Here is a 27018-nt window from a genome sequence, read left to right as displayed (position 1 = left end):
CTGGTTCTCTGTCTTTAGGATGAAGTCCTGGCCTTGTACCATTGATGTCTCCAGTTGTCGGGACTTTGGGCTGTGACTGGGGCACATCTTATCATCTTTCCTGGGGTTCCCTGGCCTGTGTTCAAACTGTTCCTCACATTTAATCTTCTCTGACTTAACTATATACCACTGGCTCCTGTGCAACCCAGCTCTGCACACACCTCCGTGAACACATCTCACAGTTATCTGAGGACACACAAGCTGACCTCTGCTGCTGGAGGTTTGGGCAATGGTTTCATCTCCATGATGGCCTCTCCCACATTCCCAGATGTGGCTCTCTGCTGCCGACAAAGACAGTGGCCAGTGTTCTCGTTCAGTGTGAGGTTTTCACAAAAGCACCTTTTAACTGTTTGGGTCTGTATGACTTCTGAAGAATTGCTATTTACACGGAAAGCTGTCCTGTTGTGTGGCAAGACATTATATGTCACCCACCAGCAGGTCTACCCAGACATATATAACTTATATTTGAGAACTATATTTACATCATTCCCTCTTACTTCCTATAATTCCTCCTGTATACCCACTTCTCAAATGCATAGCCTCTTTCTGTAATAATTACTGTTTTTTTTACCCATACACACATATGCATTCATACACATAAATAGAATTCATTTAATGTTGCTTGTAAGTGATGTATCAGGGCTGATCACTTGGTATTGGGTGAGCAATTGGGAACTCATCCCTAGGGAAGACTAATTGTCCCATGCTCCATAGTCATTAATTGCCTGTGTTCACTTATGGGTGAGGTCTTATGAGATTTCCCCTAAGTGTGTTGACATGTCAACTAGTGTCACTGTTCAGTTCTTGTTTAGGTGACCGTATTGTTTCAATTTATCTCCCCCCATGCACTTTCTGTTACAGTGGGTACCACACTCTTCTCGTTTGGCTGTAAATGAATTCAGAGAAGCCAGCCCAGGTGTTTGGTGGTCCTCTTTCCAGCATTTTCTTTGGGGGCTATCTGATAACTCTTGTTGTATTCTTTGGTTTAGTTTTAATCTCTACTTGAATTTATAAATCCTTATTATTCTCTCTCTCCCTCCCCCCTGTGTGTATGCATGTATGTATGTATATATGTATGTATGTATGTAGAGCACAGAGGTAAACCTTGGCTATAGTTCCTCAAGTACCTTTCCCTGCCTGGAACTCACTATTAAGCTAAGATGTCTGGCCAGTGAGCCCAGTACCATGGATTCTCCTATCCCTCTTCCCCTAGCGTTGGGGTTATAAGTGTTCAACCATACTTGTGTGGTGCTGGGGATTGAACTCAGGTTCTCATGCTTGCCTGGTAACTGCTTTACCAATGAAGCTAGCAGGAAATGAGACACCAGCTGTTTTATCATTCATTTGCTCACTCATTCATTCACCCATCCATCCATTCACCCCAGCCTACAGTATGTCAAATGGTATTGCCCATGAGGAATTCAAAGAACAAAGGGCATACTCAGGGCACAGATCTTTTGGGTGCTGTATTCATTGCATTTTTTAAAATTTCATTTTCTCTTTTCTTTCTTTTTGCCAATGCAAGAAATGGTGGTGGCTCCTGGATCCTCATGCTGGTCAGGGCCCAGAATTCATGCTGAAGGCTCCCAGGGAGGCTGCCCATGATAAACAATACTGGAGACTGTGCCATGTGCTTGCCTTTCCCTCAGGCTCTGCTATTCCTGGAAGGAAGGGAACACCAAAGCACAGTCCAGCCACTTTGTTGAATAATAATTAGAAAAGAAAGAGTGAAGGGGGGGGGAGGGAGGAGAAGGAACAAGGGTAGGGATGGGAGGAGCAAAAGGAGGAGCAAGAGGTGTAGGGGCAAGGGGAGGAGGGAGAGCAAGAGGAGAAAGAAGGAGGAAAATGAGGAGGAGCAAGAGGAGGTGGAGGAGCAAAGGGAGGAGGGAGAGCAAGAGGAGAAAGGAGGAGGAAAATGAGGAGCAAGAGGAGGTGGAGGAGCAAAGGGAGGAGGGAGAGCAAGAGGAGAAAGAAGGAGGAAAATGAGGAGGAGCAAGAGGAGGTGGAGGAGCAAAGGGAGGAGGGAGAGCAAAGAGGAGAAAGGAGGAAAATGAGGAGGAGCAAGAGGAGATGGAGGAGCAAAGGGAGGAGGGAGAGCAAAGAGGAGAAAGAAGGAGGAAAATGAGGAGGAGCAAGAGGAGGTGGAGGAGCAAAGGGAGGAGGGAGAGCAAGAGGAGAAAGAAGGAGGAAAATGAGGAGGAGCAAGAGGAGGTGGAGGAGCAAAGGGAGGAGGGAGAGCAAGAGGAGAAAGAAGGAGGAAAATGAGGAGGAGCAAGAGGAGGTGAAGGAGCAAAGGGAGGAGGAGCAAAGGGAGGAGGGAGAGCAAGGGTAGAAAGAGAAGGGGGAGGAAATGAGAAGGAGGGAAGGAGCAAGAGGAGGGGGAGACATGAGAGGGGAGACAGAGGAGGAAGAAGGGGAGGAACAAGAGGGGACAGGAGGTGGAGGCAGAGGAGGAGGGGAGGAGCAGTTGATGTGAATGACTGTGCTGGTGGTGAAAGCCAGAATGGGGTTGGCACTTCCTCTTTCTGCGCAGAGAGGCTGAGGTGCTCGGGCCAGGCTCGTTGTCTCTGGAGAGCCTCAAGCAAGGATGGATCAAGAGACTGTGGGCAATGTTGTGCTCTTGGTCATTGTCACCCTCATCAGCGTGGTCCAGAACGGTAAGGGCAGTCCTCCCTCAGGGAGAACAGGGTGTTGTAAGTCAGGCACACACAGTTGTGTGCATACATTTTCTATGCACCTCAACTTACTTCTTTGGACTTGTGTGCATAAGGGTGGGGCCGTTCTATGTGAGTCTGGACCTTCTTTCACTTGAGTGGTGACGACAGGTCATGTTTACAGAGGAAAGACGGCAACCTGCAAGGCTGCTGACAAACTTGACTCAAGTGTCTGCAGTTGGTGTATGGATACGGAAGAGTGGGAGGAGGGCGGCCAAGAGAGAAAGTGCGGGGTATATGTTCGGATGTTGGGCTGAATTAGCTAATCTGCAGGGCAATGGAGATGATCTGTCATCTGTGTGTGTGTATGAGAGAGAGGCTTGGGGGTTGATTTGGGAGCTATAAACAGAAAAGCACTTTATCAATATTCACTTCTGTACTTTAAAAAGTTATTCTGCAGAAACATTAAAAACCGTGTGTGTGTGTGTGTGTGTGTGTGTGTGTGTGTGTGTGTGTTTGACTGAGGATAGAACTCAGGGCCTTGTATATTCTAAGTAAGTAGGTAAGTTCTCTCCTATTCATTTATATCCCAGCCCTTTGGTGTATAGCTTTACACACACACACACACACACACACACACAATCTACCTATGTATCTATGTCTATCTGTCTATCTATCTATCATCTATCTGTCAATCATCTCTCTCTATCTGTCCATGTATGTATGTATCCATCTAGCATCTGCATTTCTATCTTTCATCTCTCATCTGTCTATTCAGAGAGACATCCCTGTTTCTTAGCCTTGCCATTACCCTCATTAAGAGTTAAAGAACTAACAGGATACAGGTCTGCGAAGGGCAGATCTGTGTAGAACAGCCAGTCACCGTAAAGTTCTGCTTTGGGCCTTTTCCAGGCTGATTTCTTTTTTTTGGTAAGGATACCAGTGGCCTTGTGCTTTATAGTATATTAAGAGAAAATTGGAGGTCATTACTATTGGCAGCAGCCAAGGCTTCACAGCAATTGCTCGTGATCATGCACTGTCACACTTTGGAATTTGGAGGGCTGAGCCACTTTGGCATACTTGCCCCCATCTTGAGGGTGGTGATGCTAGCCCAGAGCAGGACCCAGCTTGGCACACCATAAGCATCTTTTCTACATGCAGCAACAGGGTGGAGTGGTCAGACCCAACCCTCCATTTGATCAACTCAGAGAGGGATTCAGGCAACTACTTCCTCAAACCACTGCTGTCTCACTCGGGGCTCTCTTGGCTCTGGAGTGTGTAGGCAACCTACACACACCTACAGAGACTTTGCTTGGCATGAGGTGGTACCCAGGGGGCCCGAGGATAGGACAGTGAGCAAGGCCGCCTTCCAGGGGCAGTGACAGCAGGAACCCTCCAGGCTCCTGCAGACAGCTGTGTGGGGGCAGGGACAGTGCTACTCAGCCCTGGGCAGTGGCTCCCCTCTATTCCTCTCCTCTATACCCCACACTGTGGCTTATGGGTACTGGTGCACAGGCGACCATGTGCCCTCCTGCCATTGCTGTTGGAACTGGGCTCAACAGGAAGTCCAAGTTCACTTTCACATTGTCCTCTCAGTTCAGCAATGAGTCGGGGGAAGCTGCACAGGCTCCATGTTAGACAAGCAAATGAGCAGGTTGTGCCATCACAGCCCCCGTCCCACTCCCCTTCGCTGGACCGTCCCCCTAGGAGTCCAGTACTACACAGATCATGGTGCCAATGTTGGCACACAGCCATTCCACCTGTGCTCAGGGAAGGGCGATGCTGCTGCCCTGAACAACGGTACCATGCAGTGGCTTTGGGTAAGCTGTGCTCTCCCGTGAGGGAGGAGCCTGAGGGACCAGGTGAGATTGAAGTCATCTGCAAGGACCATCTGTAACTGCGGGAGATGCAGTTGGGATAAGTTGAGACACAGTACTGGTGCTGACCTGTAACTGAGAGAGGGTTTAGGTCAATAGTAAATCCTAAGTTCAGCCCCTCTTTGCAATTCTAATGAACTCTGGGCTTTATCTATAAACCTATGTGAAAGAGCTGGAAAGATATGCAAAAACCTTTGCTTTTCATTGCCCAGGCCAAACACCATTTGGGAAACTTCCTCTTAGTCAAAAAAAAAATTTTTTTTTCCACGTTGTTACCAAGTATTGAACCACTGTTTGTGCCCCAGATAAAGAGATGCAGTGGTTGGCCCCACGTTCTCCGGTTTTCTGAGGATGGGCAGTGCCCAGGCTGCCTGGTGTGACTTCCCCCTCTGCCTTCAAACACTTTAGTCATCAAGATCTTTGAACTTAAGGCTCTCTTCCAGTTTGAGCCAGCAGAATGCCGACTTGAGAGGACAGGCCAAGCTGAGAAACCCAGTCCTGAATTATCAAAGCCCAGTTGCTCTCCTGGCACAGCTGTCAAGAAGCCGCAGCTGTCTCCTGCCAAGGGGCCAACAGCTTTGCCATGAGGCAAGCCAGGAAAAAAACCATGCAAAAACCACAGCACTTACTGTGCTGACTAGTTCTATGTCAACTCAACATAAGCTGAGAGGAGGGAACCTCAGCAGAGAAAGTGTCTCCATAAGATCAGACTGTAGAAAGACCTAAAGCATTTTCTTAATAAGTGATTGATGGGGGAGGGCTCAACCCACTGTGGGAGGGGCCACCCCTGAGCTGGTGGTCCTGGCTGCTATGAGAAAGCAGGCTGAACAGCATGAGGAGCAAGCCAGTAATCAGTACTCCTCCATGGTCTCTGCATCAGCTCCTGCCTCCAGGTTCCTGCCCTACTTGAGTTCCTGTCCCGAATTCCTTTGGTGGTGACCAATGACATGGAAATGTAAGCCAAATAAACCCTTTCCTCCACAACTTGCTTTTTTGTTATGGTATTTCATCGCAGCAATAGAAATCCTAACTAGGACACTTACTGTGGTTCTGCTGTTGACTTTTCAGTTTTTATCTAGGTGTAAGAAGGGTTCGTATAGAACCATTCCACTTTTCACTTTTAGTAGGATACACAATGAATTCTGTCAAGTATTGCAAAGCAAGCTTTATGTTAGATGGCTCAGCTCAACCATAGACTACCAGAAGTACTCTGAGCACATTTAAGGTAGTCCAGGCTAAGCTGTGGCACTGAGCAGGTCAGGTGTAGTAATTGTATTTTTGACTTCAAATATTTCTAACTTAGGCCAGCAGTGGTGTTGCACACCTTTAATCCCAGCACCTGGAGGCAGAGGGATCTTGTGAGTTCTGGGCCAGCCTAGAATACAGAGCTAGTTCCAGGACAGAGAAACCCTGTCTCAAAAAACCAAAAAGAAAAACGAAATATTTCTAACATAGGGTGGATTTATTGGGAAAGCAACTCCATCAGAGTAGAGGAGCATCTATTTGGGGAAAATGATACAGGAGACCAGGGGAAGAAGGTGAAGGAGGACTGTCCTGGACATGGGGACAGCAAATAAGGGATTCCTTTGGGTAGGAGTGCTGTTCCCATAGCCCGTGGAGTGATGGGAAGAAGTGGGAGGACTCAGCATCCTCCTCCCCCTGTCCACCACAGAGCCACCTCCTCCCTTCCTGGGGGTTCTTTCTGAAATGAAGACTGTTAGTAAAGGAAGGGTTCTCAACAGGTGGGTTGCAACCCCCAGAGGGATTGATCAGCTATCCTGAATGTTGGACACTTACATTACGATTCATAACAGTAGCAAAAAATACATGTATGAAGTAGCAATAGAATAATTTTATGGTTGGGGGGTCACCACAGCAGGAGGAGCTGCATTAAAGGGTCGCAGCATTAGGAAGGTTCAGAACCACTGTCATAGAAAAATCAGCTCCTGATAACCAGTTCACTAAGCTATTCTGCTGACCTATGGCTGTTACCCTGCTGACTCCTGTTTACTTTGCACCCCCTGCATCCATACCGCATTCCTCACCCCAGAAGCGCAGTGGGTGATACCTGTCTGTGCTGGCGGCTGAGGTTATTGTAGACGATGATGGTTTAGGTGTTGTCTGTATCCCTTTTGTGGTGAATTCTGAGGAACTGTTTGCGGCCATATGTGGGCGTTTGCCTCTTATCCGCTGCTGATTTTGGTTTAATATTAACAACAAGCTAGGAAAAGAGGTCCTAATGGTCTTTGCCTACATGGCTTCTGGAATTTACTGGAGGATTACAAGAGCTTGGGGAGAATGGTGAGGAGTAAGGAAAGTAAGGAAGGAGAGGTTGACATCCACAGATACAGGACTGAGAAAGACTTGCTGAAGTCTGAATGCATGGGTAGGAAGGATTTGCAGGCATCTTTAGGTGAAGTGAAAAGGAAATCTTGAGAGGTAAAGGATGAAGACAGCCGTGAAGAAAGAGACACGAGGAGGGTGGCAGGTTTGGGCTAGACAGTAGGAAGATGGGAAAGGAAGGGTTTGCTTTTCTGAGCATGTAGGGGCAGACGAGCAGACAGAGATACCCTTCAAGTCCCACAATACCAGTCTCATTTCTCTGAGTCCTGGAAAGGAGATGCCTAATTTTCTAATGTTTTCTGTTAGTAGAGACATTCAGAACAGACAGATTTATTATACTTAAATGACAGCAAGAGGAGAGGCTCAGCTGAGGTGGAATTCAGCAGCCCTGAGCCCAAGCCTTCCTGAGCAGTGACCTCCTTGTCTTCAGAGCGGAACAACCCCCTTTCAGAGAGTCCATGAAGACTGAGTGAGGAGATGCCTGCAATGTGGCAAGCTCTCTGCTGTACAAGCTAGTCCTTTGGATATGCTCAACATGGACATGTTTCTACAAAAGAGTATTGTTTTATATACATAAAGCGTGTCACAAAACATGAAAGGCTCTATTTGGTGCAGCTGGTGAGGTGCCCTTTTCCATAGTTTTTGGAGGAGACAAATAGGAAATGGGTAAGGAAAGAAGCTGATCATGTTCTGCCACTTTCCACTCCCTAGATGGGAGTATGGGAATAAAATAGGAGAGGGAGAAAAAAAAATCCTTTATTCTGCACCCTCCCACCTACGGCCATACCCTCTGGCTCCGATCTCTTACATGACTACAGCCATGGCCTTGGTCAGCTGACTTCTTCCTGCCTTGGGTCTGCCTTCTGTAAGCACCTGACACATAGAAGGCATAATAGCTTTTGGCCCCACAGTTGCTCTATGTAAGCCCATACGTCACTCCGAGTTCTCATCATGTAGCCCTCACCAGGACTCGGCAGTTTCTCTACGTCCAATGGGCATTTCTAGATATTTAGCTTCTCTGGGTCCTGGCTGGGGTTTGAGCCACACTCCGGGCCTCCTATGCTATGCATGCTTGTAGTCTTTTACTAGTCTCTCTCTCTCTCTCTCTCTCTCTCTCTCTCTCTCTCTCTCTCTCTCTCTCTCTCTCTCTTTTCCTCTTCTCCTGTATCTCAGACTGGCCTCAAACTTAATGTATAACTGAGGATGACTCTGAACCCCTAATATTCCCATTTTGACCTTCCGAGAGCTACAGTTAGGTGTCTTCCACCATGCTCAGTTTTATATGATGCTAGGAGCTAGGCAAACTCTCCTGACCACACTTAACTCCAATCCCTCTTTTTATTGTCCCATGCAGGAGTAGAACCCAGAAGCTTTCAGGTGTTGGGCAAGTGCTCTTCCACAGGGTTGCATATCATCTACCACCCTCTCCTTTGTCCATAGCTTTTACATTGCACAGCTGTATTCTAGAGGTTTTGTTTACTGACTACTTGTCTCTCCTTCTGTTATTGTTTATAAGACATGAGCTCCTTGGGCCAAGGATCTTGGTCTATTTTGTTCTCAGATTCAAACTAACCATCTGGTTCATGGTAATAGACAACTGATAAATCATTAAATTAATCATTCACTGGGGCTGGAGAGATGGCTCAGCTGTTAAGAGTACTAGCTGCTATTACAGAGGTCCCTAGTTCAATTTCCAGAACTTACATAGAGACTCACAACCATTTGTAACTCCTGTTTTAGGGGCTCTGACTCCATCTTCTGGCCTCCTTGGATATTGCACACATGTGATGCATATACATACATGCAGGGGAAAACCCATAGACATAAAAAATTAGAGTAGTCTATATAGTAGGGAAATTATCCTTTATAAAATATTCATTCAGCGATGACCTCCTTAGCCTCATTTGTAGTTCTGCTGGATCCCCATCCCCAGCTCAGTCCATCTCCTATCCTGAGCAGGGCCTACTGAGCCGCAGACACATAGTTCTTGCTTTTAGCCCTTGAATATACTTCTCCACCTGAGCACAAGTGATTCCCCTTGCATCCTCTGCTCCCTACAGTCACTTGGCAATTTCCTGCCTATTCTTACATTTTTATCTTAGGTATCATCTTCTCTAGACATCCTGTGACATGACTCATAAATAAGCTAGTAGGCTTACCCTTCAAAGCCATTCTATGGAGTCATTTCTGCTTTTCTTGGTTGTCAATATCTTTCAACTGTGAGTTTCTCTGCCCCCCCTCCCCCGGCCCCTGCCGTTCTGTCTGTCAGTCAGTCTGTCTGTCTGTCTGTCTGTAGTTTTCAAGACAGGGTTTCTCTGTGTAGACTTGACTGTCTGGGAACTTTCTTTGTAGAGCAGGCTGGCTTCAAACTCACTGAGACCTGCCTGCCTCTGCCTCCTGAGAACTGGGACTAAAGGTGTGTGCCACCATGCCTTGCTTGCTGACTTGTCCCAACACCAAACACACTAATGAGGGGGCTGATGCTGAAGACATTTTTGCTAAGTGACATGTGTGGTGGGGAGGACATGGAGGTGGGCTTGGACACAGAATCCAGGAAGCATTTTTACATTTTAGGAAAACAGTTGAAGAACAGACTCCTGAATGTGCCTGATTGTGAACCAAATCCAAATCTTTCCTTCTGGCAGCGTTCTTCGCCCACAAGGTGGAGCATGAAAGCAAGACACAGACCGGGAGGAGCTTCCAGAGGACAGGAACTCTTGCCTTTGAGCGGGTCTACACTGCCAAGTGAGTTCAAACTCTGATGCTGCTGACTAATGGTAGGGACATGGGCCTGAAGGAATGAGACTGTTCTCCAGGGCACATCTGCCTCTGTTGACCTTCAGAGTGTCCAGGAGGCAGGCTTCTGGGAAGGGTGAAGCTCACCCGGAAGGCTTCTAGATGCCCTTCCTCATCTTGGTGTACACAAGCCTTAGAGGAAGGAAGTGGGGTAGAGGGAGGGGAGGTATAGGCTCCATGATCCAGAAACACCCAGGGACCAGTTTCCTGTGGGTGTCAGAGCTCTTCAGCTTGAGCCAGCTGTGATTCATAGCAGCTCCAAAAGTGCCTCCCTCACACTTCCCTGGCCTTGTCCAGTGGCAGTCTGGAGGTGAAATCAGTGAGTTTCATAACACAGGTCCCCTTGAGCAATCAAAACGGGGACAGAAAGATAGAAGCTCTGAGCAATACATCCCCCTGTCCTCTTGCCTTGACTTTGGAACAGAAACGCTTTTGGGAGACGCCTGAATGGCCCTGGAAAGAGGTTTATGGGGTTCTCTTTGGCTCACAAACCTGAGAAGACATTACTCAAACATGATCTTCGTTTATGCAGAATATATTTAAACAGGGTCAGCCAGGCATGCTAGCAGCCAGAAGGGCAGGCTCTCTGCTTTGATGTAGGGCTGCTTTGAGAGGGGGTGTCAGTTCCAATCCTAGGGGTGACTTTGATTCTTCCAGAGGTACATCCAAGGGGTAGTCATAGCCACCCACAGTAGGATCAAAGCCAGGGACTTTCTAGGAAGGTCGGGAGGCTCTGTAAGGGGCTCCCGTCAGACCTGTGCAAGCATCTGGGTGGGGGCTTCCAGCCAGCTGTCATTGGCTTCTTGTGAATTAAACTGATTCTGAGGGTGACGATGAGACAGCCCTTAGGAACGAATACAATTTCTCCCAAGTAGATACCATTCACTCTTTCTGAGAGGTACAGGTGGGTGTGTGCAATACCAGGGAGGGCTTTCTCCATTGACATTTCCCAGCCCTGAGCTTCTTCTACATTGGTGCATGCCTTGGTGGAGCACCCACAGTTACTCTAGAAGTCCCAACAGAATATTCCTAGATGTTCCCTTTCCATCCTGCCTGCCTGCTCCCCCTTTGCTCAAGCAGTGACAGGAAGGTTTCTTTGTTACCATTTAGACCTAGGCTTTGTCAATCTTCAGTGTCAATTTAAGGCATTAAAAGATGCTGGTTAAAAGGCATTGCAGATCCATTTGAAGAAGAGCAGAAACTGTGTAGGTTGGCATCAATGTTTCTACACCATTTTCTGTGGAGAAAACACAAAAGGGCACCTCGGAAATGTCACATGCAAGAGATGTAAGGGTATCTCTGATCAGGGGTGGAGACAAAATTGCTCAAAGAAAACCACGGTTTCCAGCAGTGGGGATGAGCAGTGCCCTTCTACTTAGATAATTACTTTCTCACGGTAACACTGAGTTCTTACGGACTCCTTAATCCTCCAGTGAGAAGCCACAGTGGACTGGCCCCTCACGTTCTTAGAAGTTAAATTCCTACCACGCTAGCAATGCACAGTAATTGGAGCATCCTGAGAAATCTGCTTCTTTCTTTTCCGACACACAGTCTCACTGTGGAGCCAAGATTAGCCTCAAAGGTGTGATCCTCTTGCCTGTGCCCTGTCTAGGATTGGGATTCCAGGTGTATACTGCTGGGACTATACCATTTCTGCCACTTGCCCCTCCTGGTGGAGAACTAGTTTTGTTTTTTTATGACCCCAGTGTGTTTACACCTAGCTCCTTTAGCTGCTGGCCTCCAAGTCGCAGAAGTACCCTGAGGCTTGTGGTGGAGTGGCATGGCTGGGTAGAGTGGCTTAGAAATTCTGTGATTGTGTGGCAGTTCCAAAGGTAAGGATATGTGCATCGAGTGATGGTTGTGTTTGGGGGGACCCAACCATGAAGACACTGCAACCTGGTTTTCAAAATCCACATCTTTACCACTCAGCCTTCTTGAGAGGTGGAGGGGAATAAGCAGACAGGGAAGTCGTGGTAGGAAGTAGAGACCCAGCAAAGAGAACTTCTATCAGATAGAGTTGCTCAGACACTTGTGGTTCTCTTACAAAGACCACTTCCTCCCTTGGCCAACAAGCATTCGTGAATGCATATGTGGGTTGCATGAGGGGCTGGAGATCTGTATAGCAAGATCCTGACAAAGCCCAGGGACCCTGGCTGTTTGCCTGTGCCAGGAGACCACCAGGAAGGTGCTGATGAACAGAAAGCCACATAGGCAGTCTCTTTTTCAGGGCCCTCTAAAATCACCAAGAAGAGGTAGAAGAAGAAAAAAAGAGGATGTATCTTAACAGTCTCGTATTTTTATGTATGTGAGTGTCTTGCCTGAATGTATGTGCACTGTTCGTGTATGTGCAGTACCCATGGGGGCCAGGAGAGGGCATCAGATCTGGAGTTACAGATGGTTGTAAGCTTCATGTGGGTGCTGGGAATCAAACCTAGGTCCTTTGCAAGAGCAGCCAGTGCTTTTAACCTCTGAGCCATCTCTCTATCCCAAGAGCATGCATTTAATCTTGTTATCTAAAACATAACATGTGAAGCTGTACCTGTTGTTAATACGCAGAATGACAATAGTACGCTATGCATACATACATACACACACATATGTATACACACACACACAGTATATAATACTATAAGCTATACACAACACAACTTATACACAAACATTTCTTTCATAAGCTGTAAGACCCAGATTTTTTTTTTCTTTTTGAGAAAAGGTGTTATTTTTCAGCATGAGCTAGGACTGTTGAGGAATAGATAGAATGAGAGTCTGGGACAGTGGAATAAAAGATGACTCAGGCAACATCAGTAGAGTCCATCAGGTCAGATCCCTTGATTGATGGGTCATCTGACCACTAGGATAGTGTTGGGCCAGAGCTTTCTAGATAAAATGAGCTGCACCTTGACTCTTTGACACCCACAGAATGCGATTCAGTGCTCTGGGCTTGGAGCACATGCACAGTAGTGAGCCTGAGTCAGAGTTTGACTTTAGGAGGAAGATTCTAGTTAGCTGACTGTGGTTCTTCCTTGGGAGTGCAGGTAAGCATGGCTGTGGGAGGGATGGGTGTCTAGAGATGTGTAATTTCCTGAAATGTGTTCCTTGGTTCCAACTTCATGGGTCATTAACTAACGTTCAACAAAGAACAAGTGCTCCCTGAGACACTCCTAAGAACAGTCTAGTTCACCAGGAAGGGGTGTCATAATTAACCACAGAGATTTCCCTTTCTGCTCACTTTCTGTCAGAGCACGTTCTGAGAAATGTCAAGATACTCTAGCATCTCTTGGTGGCCACTGTGGGCTCGTTTTAAAAGCAGTGTAATTTAAAGCCACTGTATCTACAAGGAGCCTGACTGGTGTCCAGAGCACGGTTTACTCTTATTCACGGTACTTCCTTATTTTAACTTAATTTACACAAACCAACAGAATTTTAAAGTGCTTCTCTAGTACATTTCCAGAGGTGGGAAAAAAGGAAAGAAAAGATAGCCCGGGGCCTCTCCATAAAACAGTCAGATTGTGGGGCTTCAGCTTTACTGAATGGCGATTTATTGCGAGACCAGCTGAGCAGACCCTGTTCAGACCTCAGTTTAAGAGTCAAGATGGGGTTACCAGTTCTGTTTGAAAAAGCAAAGCAAAGCAAAGCAAAGCAAAGCAAAGCAAAGCAAAGCAAAGATACAAAGCTCCTCAAAAGGAAAATAAATGTAATAGTAATGTCGGGGGAATTTTCATTCTAATGTACCAACTCCATACAGAATATATTTTACTAGGAAGAAAGGTAATTGAAATATAGGCAGGAACAGTGGAAAGCCTGCTCTAGACATCAGACAGCTCTCTCTTGAGGATACAGATTCCTGGGCAATTAGTGATCCAAAATTGCTGCTTCATGGGCTGTGGAGATTGCTGAAGCAGCGAGTGGTTGCCATGCAAGCATGAGGACCACAGTTCGAGCCTCAGCTCGTGAAAGAAAAAAGAAAAGAAAACCGAGTGTAGTGGTTCAAGCTTGTAGTCCAGGGCTGAGGAGGCAGAGACCAGTAGATCTCTGGGCTTCACCGGCCAGCCTAATCCACAAGCTCCAGATTCAACGAGAGACCCAGGATGCCCATCTCTGTTCTCCACACCTGTGCACACACATGCACACCAATACACACTCCCCTCCTCCCCAAACCACTACTTCAAAACAGATAAAATATGAGGATCAGGCTGAAGCTGGGAGAAATCCGTGTTGCTAATAGGTAAGGTCAGCAGACTTTGCATGCTGTTAGACCAGCTGGAAGAGTTTTTCTCTGCCTTCCTTGAGCTGGGAGATGGATCACATTTTTTTCACTCCTGAGGCTGCAGGATTGTGGCCCTGATATGTGGGCATAGGAATGTTTTGGCCACCCTGGGGATGCTGCAGGCTAGCTGTGTACCCAGCTATTCAGTAAGTGAGGAACTGCAAAGGGACGACATGAAAGGACCTCCTGCCCTTTAGAATTCTGTGTCCATTAGACCTGTGGAACTTGTGTGGATTCAGGTCACCCCACCCATGAGGCCACCAGGGTTCTGCATTTGTGCCTGGTTTGGGTCTGTCTCCAGGAGAGGAGACCTGGGTCTATCGCCTATGGCATTCACTATCTTCTCTAGAGAAAGGCCTTTTTGATCGTAGGAGGACATAAGGTCTTTGTGGCTGGGAAAGGACAGCCCGACATCTCTAGGCACTCTGTACCATATGGATCAAGGGTGATTAATCCAGATGTATTATCCAGATGTGCTGGTTAATTTTTTGTCAACTTGACACAAGCTAGGGTCATCTGGGAAGAGGAACTCCAAATAAGAAAATACCTCCATCATACTGACTGGAGGAAAAGTTTGTAGGGCATTTTCTTCATTCATGATTGATGTGGGAGGGCCCAGCCCACTGTGAGATGTGCCACCCCTAGACAGGTGGTCCTGGGTGGTATAAGAAAACAGGTTGAAGGAGACTGGAGTGATGGCTCAGTGGTTAAGAAGACCTCCTGTTCTGCCAGAGGATCAGAGTTCAATTCTCAGCACCCACATGGTAGCTAAAGACCGACTATAACTCTAAGATCTGACACTCTCACACAGACAAACATGCAGGCAAAACAGCAATGCATATAAAGTAAAGATAAATTAGTTTTTAAAAAAAGAAAGAAAGCAGGCAGAATAAGCCATGGGGACAAGCATGTAAGCATTGATCCTCCATGGCCTCTAGCTCCATGGCCTCTGCCACAATGTCCCCTACTCTGACTTCCCTTCATGAAGGACTATAAGCTAGCTATAAGGTGAAAAAACAAAAACCCTTTTATCCTCAAGCTGACTTTGGTTATGATGTTATGTCACCGCCATAGAAAGCAAAAATGAACCAAGCTTTTTCACCGCTATAACAAAATAGCTGTCACAGGCTACTTTTGAGGCACAGACGTTTATGGTTCTGGAGTTTCAAGTACAAGATCAGGTGAGCCCATAGGGTCGGGTCAATGGTGAGGGCAATATAACTTGGATCACAGTTGAAAGGTGTTAGTCTGAGGGTTCATAGTTTAAGTCAGAGAAAGAGGGGAAGAGGGGGGACAGGGATGGAGGAAGAGTGGGAATGGGGAAGAGAGGAGACAGTGTCCAGCAAACCCTTTCAGGGTACATCTTCAATGGCGGTCCACACGCCCCTCTCCTGAAGGTCTTTAGCACTGTGTTCTGGGGACCAATGTGCAATATATAATCTATGTAATGTATAGGGGACTATACCCATACTCAATGAGAATAGCAGACTTCTTAGTGATTCTCAGGCATGAGACCCTAGGAAGAAGCAGTCTGAACATCGCATTCTGGCTTTTACCTACATAGCTCGAACCCTTCAGACCCGTGGCTCTTAAGTTGCACCACGCCCAGAACCACTTGGAAGGATTGCTAAGACACGATTGCTGAGCTTCTTGCCCAGTTTCTAATGCCACAAGTCTGAGGTGACACAAACACTTGGGCATCTAATAAGTCCTCAGTTGCTCCTGGGATGGGGCCTTCATGAGAACCTCTGCACCACACCACTGATTTAGCGCCTCAGAGGGTGGAGTTACTGACGCACCCATCACTTTGTGGGTGTGGAAATGGAGCACAGACAGATAGCTAATGCTAAAGCTGGCTGAAGTCCCGCCAGGGAACAAGTCCCAGTCAGCTGTTCTTTCCACAGTTGCATGTTGCTCCCCGAATACCTCTTCTACCTTTGTTCTATTGTTTTCCCATATTTATTGCATTTTTGTTGTTGTTTGTTTTTCCAGGCAGGGTTTCTTTGTGTAACAGCCCAGGCTGTCCTGGAACTCGCTCTGTAGACCAGGTTGGCCTCAAATTCACAGAGATCCGTCTGCCTTTGCCTCCGGAGTGCTGGAATGAAAGGAGTGTGCCACCACTGACTGGCTGCATGTGTGTGTGTGTGTTTAAATACTAGTTTAGGGACTACAAGCTGTACCCAAGAACACTTACTGTTTACATTGTGAAAGAGTTCCAGGGTTTGGAGACAAATTGGTCAGGTGTAAATTCTTGCCTTTTTCAGCTCCCACTCCTGAGCTGGGAAACCCTAGAGAGTCAGCTGCTCTAGGCCTTGGTTTCTCCTCTGAATATGACTGCAGTTATGGTAGACAGAGCCCTAACATTTCCTATTTGTATAAGACTGTTATTTCATTATATGGAGAAATACAGGTTGGTTTTTTAAAAAAAAAAAATGTGTGTGTGTGTGTGTGTGTGTATACATGCCCAAAGATGCTAGAAGAGAGCGTTGCATCTTTTAAAGCCAGAGTTACAAGTGATTGAGAGCCAATGGAGGCAAACGCTGGAATCCAAAGTTGGGTCCCCTGGAAGAGCATCAAGTGCTCCCAGTCAGGGAGCCTTCTCTCCAGCTCCACAAATGGGGTCTTTTAAATGAGGAGATAGGCTTTACGTTAGAAAGGCTCACTGGTCATGCTTGACTTTGAGACTGGAAGGGATCATGAGCCAAGGAATACTGGAGAGTCAAGGCAATAGCCCCCACCCTCTGTGAGCTTCACAGAGAATGCAGATCTGTCCATACCTTGGTGTGTAGCTCAGGGAGATCCATTTCAGACCCTGCCCTCTGGAATGGTGACACAATGAATCTGTGGTGTTTTAAGCCACCGAGTTGGTGGCGCGTGTTACATTGCCTGGCGCAGAGCGGCAGTCTTCTCCAGGACTGTCAGAAGCCTTCCTCTGGGCTGTTGGAAGCCTTTCCCAGGGCGTCGGAACCCTTCTCCCGTCGGTTTTTGTGAACGGAACTTGGTTCTTTAACGCGTGGAGGATCTGTTTTTCCACCTGGCCCGCTGCTTTCTATAGTTTCCCTTAGTTGAGCATTTTCAGTCTGCCACTCCCATTCAGACAGCGACCACACCTTGCTGTCTACATTGCTGACTTGTTATTCCAAGAAGTGCATGGGCACCACCCACCACTGGAGCCCTGCCAAAGAAACACAGCCTCTGATCCGCTTCACTTAGGCAGAGTTAATGAATTCTGAGTGCGTTTGCTTGCTACCGCTATCTATTGGATGTGGTGCCCGAGAGACAAAAGAGGGGATTGTGACCCTTGCACAATGGTGATTATGAATTGGGGTCTTCAGGTAATTTTCAGGCCACATTGAAGTCACGTGTTTTCTGATTTCTTTCTACCCTGTTTGCCCTACAGCCAGAACTGCGTAGATGCATATCCCACTTTCCTTGTGGTACTCTGGACTGCGGGACTACTTTGCAGCCAAGGTAACCATAATTTCCCTTTGTGAGTTCCCTTTCTGTAATGTGCAGCTCTCGGGGTTCAAAGAGCAGGCATTTTGTTGACTAGCCTTGACTGGACCTACAGCTCTTATCCAGGATGCCCTGTAGAGATGAGAGCCCTGGGGAGGTTGTGTTCCGGGCATGCTCAGTGAGGGTCGCAGTGTGGCCTGGTAATGCATTGCTAATGCTTGCTCCCTGGTGGCTGGTTGAGAGCGCTGCGCTGACAAGGGTGGTTTAAGGCTAAATGTGACTCAGAATCGGTAAGCAGTGTTAGCTCAGATACAAGGGCATTGTAAATGAGAGCGCCAGAGGGATCTATTTTGGGACTGCTGCTGCTGGCTCTTCTGTTAATAAGCTCCCAGCACACTGGCCCTCCTCGGGCATGCATCTACAGAGCATGGGCTGGGTTCCAGCTGAACCTGGGTGATCAGCTGCACACAGTCTTGGTTTCAACGAATCTGAAAAACAGATAGGTTCCCAGAGGTACTCTGCAATTAAACGGAAACCGGAATCATATGCTCTTGGCTCTCTGTGGAGACTGAACATCAGAAGGCCGCGGCTGAGACTGGCATTTGTCTGGAGCAGCTTCAGTGGCCTGGCAGGGCCCATACAGTAAGGCCAGAAGCAATCATTTGACAAACCGTTGGATTATTATCATTTTCCACTGCTCTATAGGGTCTGTCCAGTGGATATTAGCTTCCCTGTGACCCTAGAGGACACTTAGTTCAGGGAACAAAGTTCAGGGTTAGTCAACTGGTGAGCCTCATAGGTAGGATTAGAGCCTGGGTCTTTTAGTTCTAACTTCTGGAGTTTCTCTATGCATTCTCTAACTGTCCCAATTCATGTTGTAAATTCACGTTGAACATTATATGCCAACGTTGTCCTGAATGTAGGAGGATTAACAATACACAGAAGGACAGTTAAAATGTAGGTGGATGGGGGCTGGAGAGGTTGCTCAGTGATTAAGAGCATTTGCTGCTCTTGCAGAGGACCTGAGTTCCGTTCTAGGCACCTACTCTAGGCAGTTCAAAATTGCCTGTAACTCTAATTCTAGGGGGATCTGATGCCATGCCCTCTTCTGATCTCTAGGGATACTGCATGTACATATCCACACATGGACACATACACACCATATATATGAAACAACAATAAAAATTAATCCTTTTAAAAATTAAGAAGATAGTAGGTAGATGGATATGTCATTGCCAAGAGTGAGACTCACTCCTTTGAGCGGTAGAAACACCGAAGAGATGGCATACAGTCTCTCTGAGCGCCTTGGAGGCTTTCAGTAGCTCATCATTTATTTTCCATTTTTTTTTTTTACCCTGAATGAGATTATAAAAATGTATCTGGCATTATTTGAAAAATCAGGTCAAACGAAACCCATATGAGGAGTGATGAGTCTGGTTGGGTCTGAATGATACTAGGTAAATCTTCCATTGCCTCTCCGCTAGGTGAATACAAAGGAAGTCTGGGAGTATTTCAGAAATATGCAACTCTGTCAAGACAGACATCCACATTGCCAGGGCTCAAACACATCAGTCAGCTATAGTGGTTATTACCACTTTTTATGAATACAGAGATTATATACATTGTTCAGCAGAAAGGAACCCCAGAGATTATTCTGTTTCAGACATCTCCCTTTGAAGACTGTCCCAAGATCCAGAAGGACAAATGGCTTGTTTAATTTCATAATTTTAGAGCTTAGATTTGTACCTGCTTTGTGTTTCACATGGCTCAAGTTCCCCTTGGAAAGTCTCTGCTATTTGCTGAATGAGGCAGGAGATATGAACCCTTTCCATACCTGTTGCCTATTAGTTTAATGTTCAGTTGAATTCCAACTGAAAGAGAAACGGGTCAACAAAAGTCAGAACAGAGATGTCCAGATGGGAAAACTTTATGTAAAGCGAATCATTAATCATGACATAATTATTTGTGACAGTCTTGTGACTTTTAGGAATTAGGACAAGCCTCAAAGTTTGTTTTTATCTTCCCCATTCTTTATTTCTAGGTCGTTTAAAAATGGTTAATTTTATTTTAAGTTCTGTATCTGTGTGTCTGTGTGTGGGTTTGTGCACATGCATGTAGTGCCCCTGGATGCCAGAAGAGGGAGTCAGATCCCCTGGAACTGGAGTTATGGATGGATGGAAGCAGCTAGCTTGTGTGCTGGCAATCAAACCCTGGTTTTCTGGAAGGGCAGCAAGTGCTCTTAACTATTGACCCATCTCTCCAGCCCTTTTTTCTATGATCTCTCCTAATCCCCCATTGAGGCAGGGTTTCTTTGTGTATTGGCTGTTCTGGAACTCACTCTGTAGACCAGACTGGCCTAGAACTCACTGAGATCTGTCTGCCACTGCCTGAGGGTTGCTGGGATAAAATGGGCATGTGCCACCACTGCCTGACCTCTTTCTAGGTTCTTGATATGTTTCCTAGGCTGACCTTGAACTTCCCTCAGTCTCCCAAGTGTTGGGACTACAGGCGTGAGCCACCATTCTCAGTGTGGGTCTTTTGGGGGCTTTTCTCAGTCTGTGTTTCTTGGCACAGAACAGTTGAGCCTTCTATCTATTGAGAACTTCACTGTTTCTGGCTCACACAAGAAGTATTGCTTTTTTTTTTTTCTGTTGAGAAAAGGTTTATTTCAGCACACAGGTCTAAGTGACGCTGCATTATATTGGAGGAGCCACAGCGCTCACAGGAGCTGGTCACATAGCATCGGTAGTACAGAACAGAGAACAGTGATGAGTGAATGCATATGGTTGCTCAGTGTGCTTCCTCCACTTATATCCACTGTCTATGGAATGGTTTTGCCCAACATTAAGATGGATCCTCCCACACCGACCAACATCATCAAAATGACCTCCCACAGGCTCGCCCAGAGGCTCACCTCCAAAGCAATTCTAAATTCTGAAAAGGGACAATACCCACCACAACAGAGAAGACTTGTATTCTGGCAAGTCTATCAAAAAAAAGTGTTGCTTTTGTGGGGGTGGAGAGGTGGCTCAGTGGTTAAGATCACTGGTTGCTCTTGCAGAGGAACCAGGTTCAACTTCCAGCATCCATAGTGCAGTTTACAACCATCTGTAAACTCAGTTCCAGGGGCTCTATCTCCCTCTTCTGGCCTCTGTGGGCACTGCATGTACAGAATGCATATACATAAATGAAGGCAAAACACTCATACATGTAAAATAAAAGTAAATATTAAAAAACTTTAAAATGTTTCTTCTACATGGTTCAAATTAACAATGGCAGCTCCATAAATGTTACCGCTGCTGCTGGTGGCAGTGTCATCATTTTGAAATCAGAAAGACCTGGAAATCAGAACTGCCTGAATGATACTTGCTGGACTTTAATAAAAGATTCATTTGACAAATATTATTGAAAGTCTATATATTCCAGGCGTTCCACCAAGTACAGAGGTGATCTAGGAAAAGACAAGTGTCCTCATGGACTTTTGGTCTTTGCTCTCCCAACCAGCAGGTGACTTTGGAGTCCTCGGTGCCTGACACATGGGAGGGTCTCACTACTGAAAGCTGCTTTGGGTTTGAATGATGCTGGGGGTCTTCAAAGTGTTTTTACTCACAGAGCCCTATTTGCTCCCATACTTTTTTTTTCTTAAAAGATAGAGACCAGTTGTAACCAGTCTTTATCCTCACATAGTAGGAGTAGGAGAGCTGTGACCAGCCTCTGTCCACACATGGGACCAGTTAAGCACCAGTTCTAGGTCATTCTACTCTTAGGGAACTGGTGTTTTCAGCTCCTAACCCTAAGTTTAGGATTTTATGGGGGTGACTGGAGTGCTGCCTGCAGCTGTTTCCCCAGATGCTGGAATAGAAAGGAATCTTTCCCAGAGTCCAGAAAAAAACTGTTTTGTGTGCCAGACACCCCAGGGGCACAGAGTATCATCTCCAGAGACCAGTCTCAGAACTGTTCCTGCTGTGACCCCTTCCCTGCCTTCCTTACCAGCCAATGGCCTTACAGAAGCCCCTCTGGCTACCCGGGCCCAACTTCCCATATCTAGGGATAGACATGTTAAAAGATTTCACACCAGGTGATTCTTACACAAGTACTTTGTGTTGCATGCCGTAGAGCTGGTGCAAGGTAACCCATTATTTTAGTGCTTGACTTGCACTCGGCCCTTTGGCTTTTATTTGGAGTGTATGTGTGCTGATTTTTTTTTTTTTTTTTTTTTTTTTTTTTTTTTTTTTGTCAACTTGACACACACCTAGATATATCTGGGAAGAAGGAACTTAACTAAGAAAATGCCTCCATAGCATTGGTCTGTAGGCAAGTCTGTGGAATGGTATCTTGGTTAACGATTGGTATAGGAAGGCCCATCCCACATGGGTGATGACACCACCCAGGCAGGTGGCCCTGGGGGGGGGGTAGGAAGTAGATGAGCAAGCCACGAGGAGCATGCCAGTAAGTATTGGTCCTCTGTGGCCTCTGCATCAGTTCCTGCCTTGAGTTTCTGCCCCAACTTCCTTCGATGATGTGGAACTGTAAGCTAAAATGAACCCTTTCTTCTCCAAGTTTGCTTTTGGTTATAATGTTTTAGCATGGCAACAGAAATCCACATGGGGACGGTATGAACCTGGGGTCTCTGATGGATTTCGTGATCAAATGCTAATTACTTAATCACTGTTACTGTTGTATGAACAAAGGTTTTGGAGACTAAAACCGACACATGTGTTGCCATTTCTCTACTTAGTTCCTGCTGCCTTCGCGGGACTGATGTATTTGCTCGTGAGGCAAAAGTACTTTGTCGGCTATCTGGGAGAGAGAACTCAGAGGTAGGTCTCAGGGTGCTGAAGAACTCGATTTGATGTCTGCTGTCCCAGTAAGAGGGTGCTATGCCGAAGAACACTCTGACCAGCACCCAGAGCTTCTCCAAGGATGAAGGGAGGCCACACTAGGACCCCCACCATATCTCCCTGAGCTTTAAGGGCCCTGAAAATACATCTGGGAAATTGCCTAGTTTTCCCATTAAAGTTTCCTTTGCATAGCCTTGGCTCACAAGGGTGTTTTGAGCATGCTGGGCTGTACATTGCTTGCAACTGTACAGTAGCTGTTCTCCGTGGCAGAATCTGGGGCAGCAATGACATTTTTTTTTTTGCCTGACTTCCCAGGCCTCTTGTGAATTAAACATCTCATCATTTGTCAAGAGAAACGAGACCTAAAGTTTGTACCTTATCACAGCCTCCTTTGAGTAACAGGTCTGGGGACCCGCAGGACCATTGAGAATACAGATTGTAGTAATATGCAAGTCCACTGTAATAGATCAGTCCATCACACCATCTCAGACGAGCCACACCCAGCCCTCCTCAGCACTTTCCTTCCTTTAACTATGTCACTCCCATCCCTTGAGTACCTGATTCCATCCCTGAAATTCACTCAATGGGGAGAATGGACTCCTGCAAGTTGTCTTGACAGCATAAATACTGTGGCCATCAGTCAACCAATGCTAAAGAATTTTAACAGAGAGGGATCTAGTGACCTACATCCTCTGATTGCACCCTACTTCTCAAAAGCCCATCCAGCTGTGAACTGATGAGGTTGGTGCCCTCATCATCCAATTATTTGTTAATAGTGCCATCAACAGGAGGCCATTCAACACTTGGGCCTTTAGTGACATTTTTTACCCAGCCTGTTGGGCTTCTGAACTTCCTTCCAATGTCTGTGTGTCGCACAGGGAGTTTGTTGAGATGCAGGGTCTGCATCCTGGTTTGAGAAGGACCTGGGAGTTTCAGCCCCCCCCCCCAAGCTCCCGGCAGATGCTGATGCTTTTTGTCCCAGGGTGACAGGGTAGCTGGGAGGTTGGTACCCAATTGCTGGTCAATACTTGCTATGAGAGTTCACAGTCTCTGAGGTTCCTTTCAATGAGATAAAGTTTCTGGAACTGTGGATGCTCCCTTGGGTGACAGCTTGAAACAGCTTGCAGCAACATGAGTGCACCTGTCCCCCTGAGTTAGCCCTGTTCTGCCATTAGAGCTGATTATCCCATGCCCTTGGCTGGTTCTTTACTGACAGTCTTAACAAACTGTTTCACTGGCCTTTCCAGACACGTCAGCTCCATTCAGATGGGCCCAGACCCAGCACGCTAGGGTCTTGTAGAGGGATAGAGGACATGGGTGGCCTTTGCATGCCATCACACAGTTACTTCTCATGAGGAATTGCCTCCTATCCCCAGCTGATTCTGTGCCAAAAAAACATTTAGGAAGGAGAGTCAAGGAGGGGATGGGGGCAAGGGGGGGGTGAGGGAGAGGAGGGGGAGAGAGTGGAGGGAGGTGGAGTAAAATGTTTCTCTCCTCTGGAATGTGAAAGCCTTTTCCATCACTGGGTGCTTGTCTCTCATTAGTGCAAGCCTCATTTCTTCCCAGGAAGCTTCAGGAGGGTAGGCTGAGGCACCTCCACTGGCTTATTTAAACCATCTCCTTTAACACAATCTCTATTACACCTAGGGGCATTATAGGCACACCTGACAGGGACCACCCTGCAGGGTTGTTTGATGAGTCCACGGTGCTCCCAAGGCCCAGATTGTCTGACCACTGGTGGGACCTGCCAGCATCCTGTCATCAAGGATCTGGAGTTAAGGACACTAAGAGGAGTCAGGGATGCTGAGCCACTGAGTCCTAACAGTGATAGCCTCCGAAGGCAGGCTCCTTCACCTGGCTTTGAAACATGCTCAATGGTTAATAGCGAAGGCATGTCCACCATGGCTGTGAAGAGGGTAAAGGGCACATTACTGAGTAAATAAGTTATAATTTAAACCCTGTGTGTTTGGAAGCAGCAGCGTTTTTTTGGGCGGGGGGAACGGGTGCCATTTGTGCCGTGTCTACCATCTTTCCCCTTTCTTCTGCAGCACTCCTGGCTACATATTCGGCAAGCGGATCATCTCATTTCTGTTTCTTATGTCCCTTGCTGGGGTACTCAACCATTACCTCATCTTCTTCTTCGGAAGCGACTTTGAGAACTACATAAGAACTGTAACCACCACCATTTCCCCTCTGCTTCTCATCCCCTGATGGCTGGATACAGAGTGGGGTGATCACCGAGCAATAGAGAGGCATTATAACTCAACCCTCTGAAGTTCTCTGCTCCTCCACAGCTGTAGATGCTGTAAGTCTAGTAGCCCACAGCATCAGTTAACCTTGCTTTTCCGGGAAAAAAACAATTTTGTGTCAACTCTGCCCCTTGAACGTGGCAGTGGCCCAGGATTTATTGTCTAGCTCCACCCTGCCCTTCTCCTGGCTTATCCTGCTCTCTGAAGGTGTCTTGTGACCAGACATGTGTTTTCCTAAAATAAAGGGCATTGACAAAATTTTGGCTGATGGCTCAGTTTGGGGGTGATATTTCTGTACTAACTTCGAGTGTTTCTTCGACCTACATGGCGATAATTAAAATCACAATATCCATATTGTGGACACTGACGTTTTTAAGAGTCTTTTATTAACCAAGTGTCTCCCCCTCATCCCATATTTGGATTAGGTTGACATCTTACATCACTACCGCAATTTACTATGGCATGCAGTTTAGAATGTGCTGTAAGAGTTGACGGTAACATCAGGCCCATCACAAGTGCCAACAAATGCTGTCTGAACGAATGAATACATAAATGGATGAATTCATGAGTCACTCTTGTAAACGGGAAGCATTGATACAATGAGTATATATGAGATCCATTAGATGGGCTTACAGGATTCTGTCCAGATGGCTGTCTCACAGAATCTATAGTCATCGGTCTGCAAGGTCAGATCTCTCTGCAGTCCCAGTCTGGTGCTGAAGGCGTGGAGGATGCCTGGAGAGCTGCTGGTCTTCAGTCTACACTGGACTCCTGAGCAAGCCGATCCTAACACCAGCAAAGGGACCTCACAGCAATGGGATGCATGAGTTTACCAGCAAGAGCGAGGGCAAGCAGGCAAAACTTCCTTCTTCCCTGTCCTCGTATGTGGGCTGCCACCAGAAGGTGTGGCCCAGATTTAAGGTGCGTCTGCCCTCCAAGGAACGCCCAGTGTCTTGGTTGATTTCAGATCCAGGCAAGTCAGCAACCAAAGAAAGCTATCACAGTCAGCACACATAAAAAAAATGTTTTTTGGGGGGGATTTTTATACATACATACACACACACACACACACACACACACACACATATATATATATGTTCATACCTTCTTTTTGATCCCGTTCTTCCATTCTCTGCCATTTCTTTGTCCTTCTGTCTAACTTGCTTCCTCCTGAAAAAGTCTCCCTTCTGATTTCATGTCACATATGTCCCACTGTCCCCCTGTTTGTCTCTCCTTTAGACCCTCCTTGCTCTCATAAGCTCATATCTGTTTTCACGTCTCTTTCACACACCCATTGGGGAATAATCTTTTTGTACACTGTGAAGATGTGTCACTCTGGTTGGTTTAAATAAAAAAAAAAAACAACTGGATGGTCTATAGCTAGGCAGGATTGGGGAGGGGCAGAGAGGACGCTGGGAGGAAGAAGGCAGAGATGCCAGGAGATGCAGAGCAAGCAGGATGGGCACTATGGAGATGAGGTAATAAAGCCACGAGGCGGGAAGTAAAGGAATAGAAATGGATTAATTTAAGTTATAAGAGCTAGTTAGGAACAAGCCTGACCTATTGGCCAAACTGCCACAATTAATAATGTCTCCGTGTCATTAATTGTGAGCTGGCACACACACACACACACACACGTATCAAAGAAAACACATGCTATTTGTCTTTTTGAGTTGGCTTATTTTGCTCCATTTGAATCCACATTCCTGCAAATATGACAGCTTCATCTGTTAACCCTTCATACAATTCCATTGTGTATGACCGCATCTTCTCTATCCACTCATCTGTTGAGGACAGCTGGCTGTGTGTCTTAGCTATCATGAGCAGCACATCAATACACACGGATGTGTATGCATTCTGTGGCGTGGTGACTCAGGGCCCTTTGGGATGAACACAGGAGTGGTGTGGCTGACCATATGCTAGTTTTAGTTTTTAGGAAACCTCCACACTGGTGTTTCCACAGTGGGCTCTCCAGCTTATATGCCCACCAGACAAAACAAGAGTTTCTCTTTTCTCTAAACCCTTGCCAGCCTTTGGCCTTATTTTTGTCAATGATAGACATTCTGCTGAGGGTGAGCAGTAGTTCAAAGCAGCTTTGTTTGTTGTTTTTAAAGGTGAAGGTTATCACACCTGACTTCAAGGCAGTTTTCATTTGTATTTCCCCAATGACCAAGGATATTGAACAGTTTCAATTATTTACTGACCACTTGATTTTAATCCTTCCAGATTGATCAATTCTGCTTTCAAGCAGCCCATTTATTGATTGGTTTATTAGTGTTTAATTTTTTATTTCATTATAAATTCCAGATATTAATATCCTCTCTCTCTCTATATATATATATATGTGTGTGTGTGTGTGTGTCTGTGTGTGTGTGTGTGTGTGTAAGCAGAGATTTTTTTCTCCCACTCTATAGGCTGTGAGTCTTAATTTCTTGTTAATGTGAGTGTGTGTGTGACATGTGTGTCGGTGTGCATGTGGTATGGCACACCTGTGAA

At 46.4% G+C, this 27018-nt stretch overlaps 1 protein-coding gene across 1 annotated transcript; it reads left to right on the top strand.

Moving 5' to 3' along the window:
- The first annotated feature begins 2575 nt into the window (after positions 1-2575).
- Alox5ap (arachidonate 5-lipoxygenase activating protein) lies at positions 2576-24780 on the top strand. Its single transcript, XM_051205514.1, has 5 exons — positions 2576-2696; positions 9559-9658; positions 17377-17447; positions 22171-22252; positions 24322-24780. The coding sequence occupies exons 1-5, from the start codon at positions 2627-2629 to the stop codon at positions 24482-24484; spliced, it is 486 nt and encodes a 161-aa protein (XP_051061471.1). The 5' UTR covers positions 2576-2626; the 3' UTR covers positions 24485-24780.
- The last annotated feature ends 2238 nt before the right edge of the window (positions 24781-27018 follow it).

Source organism: Phodopus roborovskii, unplaced genomic scaffold, assembly GCF_943737965.1.
Source record: "Phodopus roborovskii unplaced genomic scaffold, PHOROB, whole genome shotgun sequence".
NCBI classification, from domain to species: Eukaryota; Metazoa; Chordata; class Mammalia; order Rodentia; family Cricetidae; genus Phodopus; species Phodopus roborovskii.
The sequence above is the reverse complement of the archived record's forward strand: the minus strand, read 5'-3'. Positions and strand labels throughout refer to the sequence as shown.